This window comes from Vigna unguiculata, chromosome 3 (genome assembly GCF_037176805.1).
Source record: "Vigna unguiculata cultivar grain cowpea cultivar isolate G323 ecotype 2 chromosome 3, ASM3717680v1, whole genome shotgun sequence".
Lineage (NCBI taxonomy): Eukaryota > Viridiplantae > Streptophyta > Magnoliopsida > Fabales > Fabaceae > Vigna > Vigna unguiculata.
The window spans coordinates 27,104,124-27,114,426 of NC_140794.1; the positions used below are offsets into that span (position 1 = coordinate 27,104,124).

The window sequence follows — 10,303 nt, forward strand, 5'->3', positions numbered from 1 at the left end:
CCATGCTATAAAACAGTGACCTCTTCTCGTGCTAAAGGCAAGCAAATCTGTAGAGAATAAGTCTCTCTTGTACTCCTTCTTCCTAAAATTTTCATAGATTAATTGTATAGGGAATGAAGAGTTGTAAATTGAGAAGATCCATGCTCATCATGAGTGGCTAAGACTAAAGAAGCAAGGTTGTTTGTAATTGAATTTCCTTTCTTTTATGATGCATTTATCTTTTATATTATCTCTTACTGTTTAAGATCAATTTGCTGCAAGTTGTTTAATTAAACTAGTTTAAACTAAGTTAAGAAACTAATTTGAATTGTGGTCCAATAAACTTTTCAGACTTGTACTGGTGCTAAATTAAGTATCTAGAGGGGATGCTAGGTGGGGAAAAAGGCTCGAGCAGTAATGTAGGGGTTTAGGCTGCCAAGAGTTAAGAGATCACCTTGGGTTTAAATTCCCTACGTTCTAGATAGCAGAGATGCATCTAAATCTACCAAAGAGAGTGCTTCTAGAGCAATGGTCTTGAAAAGTTCGAGATAAAAGAAGGGAAATTGTAATCTGACGAGAAAGGGAAGACAAAAGCAATCAACAATACCCTCTAATTCAATATTCAACTCATAAAATCTCTTATTAAAATCATTCAATATTCAACTCATAAAATCTCTTATTAAAATCTGAATCATAAGAGTGTAATAGTTGATCTAATTATTGTTAAACCTTTGCAAGTCCCTGTTGAGACGATTTTATACTACAATGCAACAATACATACGGTTAAAAAAACTCTTCACCAACTAAAGTCTTTTATCTTAATGATTTATTCAAGTTTAATTGTATATTAATTATTATATTTCTTTTTAATGATATTATTAAAAATAAAACATATGCTCAATTATATTAACTATTTATAAAAATTAAAACAAAACTAGCAGAAATAACACTATTATATATCCAAAATAATAATTTTTATCTTTCTATACTATAAATAAAATATCTCAATACTTATTCTACAATATTTATCCTAATAAAGATTCCATGACAAAAAATGTGAATAAATGACAGAATCTTAGCATGTTCTTACACATATTCTAAGAGAGAAATGAAGATGAAAATTCTAAATTTGACCATTTTATTTCTCTTCGCATACACCAAGAAACAATCTAGAATGGTGAGTGAAATGAAGAGTACCTTAACTTTGGTAAATGAAATGTTGTCTATGGAAAACTTGACATAGATGCTACTTTAAGTATTTTTGAATTGGAGGCAATATCCCTAAGTGGTTTATTGGTGTGTCTAATAAAGTTATAAAACGTTGCACCAAGTATGGCACCAACAAATGGTCCAGCTATATAAATCCAAAATCCAGTGTAAACGTTCATCACCAAAGCAGGTCCAAGGCTTCTAGCTGGGTTCATCGAAGCTCCTGACACAGGTCTGCATGCCATTAATTATCAAACTCCACTCAAAAATCGAATACTCTTTTTGTAAATTAAATCTTCCTATTATAACCCAAATAACAAAAAAAATGTTTTCATCTTCGTGTCTGAAATATTACTTTAGTAACAAATTTAGCACTGAATTACCCAGCAATGAAGACGTCTACTATAACTGCCATACCAACAGCAATCCCTCCTAATTTTCCAATCTGTTACAGAAAGAGGGATTTGCATCAGTTATAGTCTTTGAAAATGAATTTCAGACGTGCATAATATTATTAGCTTTTTCTGTAATGCTACTGGCTTAAAGAATTTATCAATATTAGTGAAAATGTGTGTGTTTTTTTTTTTTTAATTTTAAAACTAAAAAATAAATAATTTTGTAAATATTCTTTTATTAAAGATCTTTATTTTAGTTTAAAAATGATTAATTTAAAAGAAAAATTAAGTTAATGAAATACTTAAATCTTACAAATCAGTTACTTAAAAGGTAAATTCGGTAAAACAATTGTTTTAACTCAAACAAATATTATTTATTAAAGGATAAAATTGAGAATAGAGACGTGGATACAAAATAAAATATCCTTTTGTATCGATATAGATAATATTTTTGCCTAATTAATATAAATATTTTTAATTGAGTTTTTATTAAATGATTTTAGTTTATTGAATATTCAAAATTTTTGATATTTTCAATTGAGTAACTAATATCTTGTATTGCCATCTTACTTATTTGTGTCTTATTAAAGATCTCTTGGTTAATAAGGAGGAATCCAAAAATGAAAGTGGTGATCCGTCATTGTAGGTAATGACATGAAAATCATAAGAAAACATGATAATTTTGTTATCTAACATATTTTGAATGAAAATAATAAGAATTACTCTTCAATTTATGATTAAATACATAACCTCATATTTCTTAATACATAGAGACAAACAATAAAAATAATAGTAGGAGAAAATAATGATTAAATCAATTACTGAAATTACCTAAATTTATGATAAACTAGTTAATATTTTTATTCAGGTAAGAAGTATTTTGATTTCAATAAAGTGTAACATGAATGTGAAAATGAAACGAAAGGAATTGAAGAATAGAAAAAGTGCACTGATAGAATATACTGACCGCTCTTTTATCCGTTGAAACTGCACAAACAACGAACATTAAGAGAAATGTTGTAAGTAACTCAAAAACAAGAGATTGAACTTGAGATCCTGCTGGCCTTGTTCCAAAATAAGAATTATCGTCTATTTCAAACAGAAAGTACAACGACCCACTAGCAAGGAAAGATCCCAATATTTGCGCAATAAAATACAAAGGCACCTGTAACAAATAATTATGCATAAAACAAATTTCACGAGTAGAAACAAATTGATATGGTGATAGATAACATGCCATTTTGAAAGGGAAGCGACGATAGATAGCTAAGCTGAGAGTGACTGCAGGATTGAGATGAGCACCAGAGACGTGACCAAGAGAATAAGCCAAGATCGTTACTGTGAAACCCCACACTAAGGCAACTCCCGGTAATGTTATTACCCCTTTAGTCTTTTCTGAATTATTAAGAACCACAGAGCAACACCCAGCAAATACTAAAAAATATGTCCCTATCAACTCTGCAAATACCTGTTACATAAACATTTCATTCTTCTTTCCCTCATCATCACTTACAATTAGCCCCATACAACACTGCAACATAAACTAAACCAATCAAATATATGCACACCTTTTGAAAAACCTGAACTATCGTAGGAGAACCACAAAACCCAGTATCACTTTCTGTGCTTCCTTCCATTTTTCAAAACCTAAATTACAATAAACCGTTTTTTCTTTTAATTATCATCATTCCTTCTCTTTTGGTGGATGATGAGTTTCTATGTTTAGAACAAACTTATGGTTTCCGCATGTAGTGAAAGCATACTAGTTTATAGGATATGAACGTGGATATTTGAGGTTACCTGTTTTCAGGAGAAAACATTGGATCTGTTTTTTTTATTTATAAGTTCTTCGTATAAATATAGGTTTTAGAAGAAGCTTGTAACTTAGGACAGATAAAATATAATGCCATGTTTCATCAACTTAATCAAGATATCAAAGCTTCAAATGTGCTTCAACCATGGCCCATCAAAACGTAATCAAGCATACACTATTTATTTAATTTCATTACAAAATATGTTCAAAGAGAGCATAGCACACATGCAAAATAATGTCTTAATTGACTATATATAGATTCAAAGTACGCATCATAAAGTCAAAATCTAAATCCAAACCCAAGTGCAACACCTTATTACCTGATAAAGTCATCATAGTCACACTAAAATTGCATCATTCGTTGAAGAATCAATCTTGTGGTCACTATTACTTTTTGTTAATATATATTTTTGTAGAACGTGTTCCTTTTATGAGTAAAAGTTAAATGAAATGATGAACCATTATTTTTATATTTTTACTTTAACATCGGGTTATATTCGCAAATGGAATTCAAAGGTAAATAATTGAAACAAGGCATACTTGCATTCTTCATCCTCATTCTTTTAAATATTTAATCTTAAAAAAAATAATTATTTGCACAAGATTAAACAAAATTTAAACAATTTTACACAAAAAGAAACTAATTAATTACTAAATTAATAACTGAAATTAATTTAAGAAAATGATTTCATAGACATTGAACAAAATCTCAATGCCCACTTCGATTTAAAATTTATCGATTACCCATCAACTAAGCTTATCAAATGTAGACCGTGAAAAAGTATCACTTCAACATTATAATTTGGTGGATAAGTAAAAATAATACATTTTGAAAAGTCTCATATCAACTAAGATAAACAATGGAGTGGATAATAGTAGCTATATATTATACACTTAAAAGTTCATAATGTTTAGATATCACTATTAAAAACACTATAAGCTTATATTTGACTTTTCTTGTACTCTTGTACCAGAGTGTTATAGTACATTGTTGTTGTGAGGTTTGATCTAAATTTTTGCATTAAGTACAAGTGTATTTGGTATCAAAAAGACACATGTAAAAGTAACCTATGTATTGTAAAGTTTTTTACATAATATTATTCTTTGGTTATCATTAAACAATTGCTCTAATAGAGTAATTCTCAAAGATAAAGACGTTGGTGTTCTTCATGATATTTTTTTCCATTACAATTTTCATATTTTCCACAAAAGCACTTAATGTCGATTTTATTTTCTCCAAAGAAGATAAAAGACCCCCTTATAAAAAAATTTAAATTTAAATATACTTTAAGTCACATAATATATAATTTTGCATATTTTTAGTCTTAAGTATTGGTTAGTTTTTTACTCTCCTACTCCTTATCATGATATACACAATGAAAGTCAAATGGTAATAACAATTATCCAACGTGGTAATGTAATTCAATTGAATATCTTTAATATTTGTTCTTCCATTATTTACCTTTTTATTTGTTGTAAGGGCTACACGTTTGCAGTCATGCAAAAAGGACGAGGATAAAATCTACGACAACATGAGACTCAATTATCATGTAATGAGCTCTTAGTCTTATGCAATTAGTTAAACATATTGGTTTATGCTTGTTAGGAACAACCACATACTGTCAAGGACAATGATCAATTAGATTAGTATAGTTATGGCCCTGAAACTACCAAGCAAGAAACTAAATCCCATTTGAGGTTGTGTTATGGTCTTTCTATTCTTTCAAACCCACCCACCGACTCACTTCTCTCTAATCATTAGCCACCTCTTGAACTTTGCATACATGCACTGTTCTGCCACTTTTTCATCATATTGTCGTAGTCACCGCCCGCACTAAACACTTACTCACAAATTATTTTCATAACTCAGATACACGCGCTTAATCACAACAACCACTTTTAAAATAAATATTTCTCTCTATTTTAATATTGAATGAAAGGGTTTTTATGACCCATAATTACAATATATTAATTATAATCCACACTAACTGAATGAAAGAAGTGTTGGAAAACTGTAATCTACCAAAACGGTTATAACAATTTCCCCTCCATCAACCTAGGGCTTGTCCTCAAGACCTGTCTTTGAAGAAAATTCAAAATCTGGAAACAATGTTAACAATTTGGCAAAAGTACCAAATTATGCAAATAGTAGGTAAGACTGAAATATCATTTTGTTTAAGAGACTCGTGCAATACTAAATAATCGTGTAATTAATAACTAATTTAGACTAAATAATACTTCCATTATTTGAGTTTTGTGCAAGAAAATAAAATTATGCATAAAGAAGTAAAAGGTGAACTTTGATAGTTAAAATGCTTAGACGGTGAAAAAGACAAGAAATTATATGAAATGGTGTTGTTGGAGTTAGATTTCACCAACTTCACTCTCAACGACGAATCTTTTTGGGGCAGGGAGGGGCCCTGGCCCCCCCAATTTTTTTTTTTGAATTTTATATATATATATATATATATATATATATATATATATATATATATATATATATATATATATTTCACCAACTTCACTCTCAACGACGAATCTTTTTGGGGCAGGGAGGGGCCCTGGCCCCCCCAATTTTTTTTTTTGAATTTTATATATATATATATATATATATATATATATATATATATATATATATATATATATATATATATATATATATAATATAAAAATTTATCAAATTTTTTAAATTTTTTAAATTTTTTAAATTCTAGGTAATATATATTACAAATTAATAAAAAATTAATTTCTTATTTTTTATTTCTTTTATTTAATGTAAATACATAATAAAATATAAAATTAAATACAATAAAAAATAAAAATATTCTTAATTTTTCTTTTGGTCCTGTTTTTGTTTAAAAATTGACACTAGGATTAAGTTAATTACACCAATAAAGTAAATCATCCATATTAAGAGTCTTGATTTTAATGAAAAGATCATTGATCTATTTCGAGAAATTTAACAAAATATATCGTAAAAGACCGAATTACATCAGTTTTTAAAAAATCGGGACCAAATTGAGATTAAAAAAACAAAAATTTGAGGACCAATTTAACATTATTAAACGAAAGCATGAATCAAAGGAGTAAGTAAACCAAATATTTATTAACATAATTTTTATTTTTCTTTTCATTGTTTTTTTAGTTTTTCATAAATTGTAATAATCTCTCACTCTCATATGTCTTTTTTTTTTTCTAAAGAAAAAAAAACGTTATACATAAACTCATTATATTTCTCATTTATCCTCTTTCTTTGTTGTCTCTTGTCTTACTTGATAATGAAAACATTATTTTTTTATCTCATGAGCTTTTTGTATATTCATTTTTTTATGAATGTAGAAAAAAATAATAATATTATGTATTAATAATAATGAATATATTTTTTTTTAATAATTATGTGTCTTAATTTTTTATTAGATTATCATCAATTATTTTTTAGTATTATTTACAAGAAAGGTATATTGATAAAGAATGGAAAAATAAATTAATCATTTAAGAGTGATGAAAAAAAAATTATTGACTAAAACAAGATAGATTCTACCTCTTCACATATTATATTTTAAAACATTATACTAATGATAAAAAATGTTCAGTTACAGAAGTCATTTTTTGAAGCATTATACTAATGATAGAATATAAGATCTCAAAATTATATTACGTTGGCCCCTTCGACACTTTTGGTCAAGATCCGCCACTGTTCACTCTCATGCATATAAAATCTCACACCCTCTCTATTAATATATTAATGTCAACCTACAAGTCTACTCAAACCCCAATCCTTTAGAAGAATAAGCCTAGTGATGACTATTCTCAACAACCATTTTCCAGCAAATGTATTGGTGCGTAGTAGTATGAACAAGTGTCGTGTCCACAGGGATTTAACAAGTATATTGGTAATTTGCTCTTTGTGTTTTTGGATTTTGATAAAGAGTGCAAGTAAGATAATAGTAATTATATAGATTGAGTGGAGTAGGGGGTATGATTTGATTTCATCTTATCGTCTTCTACTATATCACTACTGTTAGTTTTGAAATGATGATTTTAGCCAAGAAGATCACTACGTTCCAAGAACCCAGCAACCCTTCCCTTGCGCCTACGAACCTCAACCAACCCAACCATCCTGATTTCCTTCAGTTTCGACTCAATACTCACCACTCAAAGGTTTAGGATCACAATTCATCCAATAAGTTTGTAGTTTATTACGCAATTTGTTATACAATTCTTCGCACTACCATGACTTTGATTCATTCATTCATAGCCAATCTCATTTGATTCCTTCGCACTACCATGACTTTTCACAATTAATCCCTTCCTTTTGGTCCAAATGTTGTTAAAATTCCTTTTCCACCAAACCAAAGCAACCCAGAACATGCAGAACCCGAAAATTGAATCAAAATGAAAAGCATCGCCTGACGGGTGTTCTTCACCGCCAGGCAGTTCATGATCAACCCAGAAAACTAGGTGGCGGGGCTTGCGTCGCCTGGAGGCACTAAGCTCACCGCCAGGCGGTTCCTATTAGGAACCCAAAAAAAATAGGCAAAATGCATGTGTTGCCTGGCGGCAGTTCATCACCCGCTAGGCGGTTTCTGGAAAAATTCTCAGAAACGCGAAATTCAACAAAATTAGACATTGATCATGCAATAACATACGATACAACATACATTTAATTATTAACCCTTTAAAACGACGTTAATCAGCTCCCCTAACCTGGTTTCCTTTGCTTAAAACTTGAACAGGCATTGATTCTCTCTCCCTTGGCTGCTAGAGTTTCCTTTCCCTTTCACCTTCATGCCAAAGAATATTTTGGCAAAAAAATAAAGTTTAATTTAGGTTCACCAAGTTTTGAACCCCTCACCATGCCAAAGCCAAATCAATGTTCAACCATTTAACCAATTCATGTTTCACAAGGATTAATATAATTTTATGATTATATTATCACTCAACATGCTCTAGCATATTATTAAAAACAATAATAATTAAATAACACACAAATGGCATACATAGGGCTTGAACCCAAGTCCTCTCACACATTTAAGTACTCTCAACCACTTGAACTAGTACTTTTCCACATTATAGCAATCTGCATTAAATCCCTTAAAGGCTCCTACAACCCACATTTATTAAATAATTATTTAATTAATTATTTAAATTTCTTGGGTCTTACAAGGACTCCCAGCTTGAGCGAGACCTAGCTTGGATTTTTGCTATGCTTTGTTTCATGAATGTTGATGGTTGTTTGATTTGCTGGTTTATTGATTTATTATGTATGAAGGGGGGTGGATATGCATGTACTATGTATGTTATGGGTGAGAACAAATGAATTGGTAATGAGCTTGGCATGAGACATAATTGATGGTTGATCATTCATACTAAATGACATGTTAATGGTATGCATAGGAACTTCATGAATGGTTGATAATGTATGAGTAAGGTTTGTGTAGGACATAATTCCATGACCCTTGTAACGAGGTTTGTGGTGGTGCCTCATCTTATGGACATAACTTCGTGGGCACTTCTAGGGGGAGTCCACGGTGGTGCCTCAGCGATTGGACCTAATTTCATGAACCTCGAGGTGAGAGTTCACGGTGGTGCCTCGAGATCAGGACGTAATTCCACGAGGGTAATGTGGTGGTGCCTCAAGGCCAGGACGTAATTCCACGAAGGCCACGTGGTGGTGCCTCTTGTAAGGGTGTAATTCCGCGAAGGCCTTGTGGTGATGCCTCACTGCTAGGACTTAATTCCATTGTCTTGTGGTGGTGCCTCATTATGTGTATTCGAATAGTCAGGTCTTGTAGTTTTGAAGGGGTTTAGTATATCATGTGTGGTTTCCCATCATTGATGCTTGATTATATGATTGAATGATGATTATTATGATGTATGAATTTTGTGCACTAGCTTACCCTTTCGCTTGTTTGTATGGTTGTGTGTGGTTTTCCTCCTTTGCAATGATCATCAATTCTATTGATGTGAGCAGATGTGAGAACCCGTGGCAGTGGTAATGGCAATGGGAATGCTACAGCTTGATGGTTATGGACGGGTATGGGGCTCACTATGGAGCCCTCAGCTGAAGAAGTTTTATTATCTAGATTTATCTTCTGCACAAGAACTTGTGTTGTTGTTGATCCATTTTAATTAGGTTAGGCAGTGTAGTGCCTCCTCTCTTTTTGTTATGAACATGGTTGGGGTATTGTGTACCTTCATATCCAATTTCCGCACTCTCTAGATATTTATATATGTGTGACGCTTTATTAAATTGAATGCACCTATTTAATTGGGATGTTACAATTACTCTTTTGGTTCCTATTTTCTTTCAAAAATAATAAGTTGGTCCTCAAGTTTTTTTTAGTATCAATTTGGTCCCGATTTTTGGAAAAATGATGTAATTTTGTCTTTTTTTTCATTAAATTTCTTGAATCAGACCAAGGTTTTTTTATCGAAGTCAAAGTTATAAATAAGGATGGTTTGTTTTGTTGGTCTAATTGACATAAGCCTAGTATAAATTTTAGTGAAAATTTTTTGCTCCGTTTTAAGAAATTTAACAAAAAAAGATCAAATCGCATCAATTTCTAAAAAATCAAAACAAAATTGAGACTAAAAAACATTAAACAACCAATTTGATATTTTTAGACAAAAAAGTGGATCAAAAAAATAATTCAACCAAAATTTGGATACCTCCAACATATTGATCGTTGATCTGCCACTTTGACATGATCATCAAATTGTCATGAAGATCATCCAATTTAAATTTTTTATTTTAAATATTATCTTTTATATATATATATATATATATATATATATATATATATATATATATATATATATATATATATATATATATATATATATATATATATATATATATATATATATATATATATATATATATATATATATATATATATATATA

General features: G+C 30.1%; 1 protein-coding gene across 1 annotated transcript; it reads right to left on the bottom strand.

The window, feature by feature from the left end:
• Window positions 1-931: 931 nt before the first annotated feature.
• LOC114175233 (putative aquaporin NIP-type) lies at window positions 932-3,313 on the bottom strand. Its single transcript, XM_028060002.2, has 5 exons — window positions 3,152-3,313; window positions 2,821-3,051; window positions 2,551-2,748; window positions 1,572-1,633; window positions 932-1,422 (listed from the first exon to the last, which is right to left on the bottom strand). The coding sequence occupies exons 1-5, from the start codon at window positions 3,218-3,220 to the stop codon at window positions 1,203-1,205; spliced, it is 780 nt and encodes a 259-aa protein (XP_027915803.1). The 5' UTR covers window positions 3,221-3,313; the 3' UTR covers window positions 932-1,202.
• Between the last annotated feature and the right edge of the window lie 6,990 nt (window positions 3,314-10,303).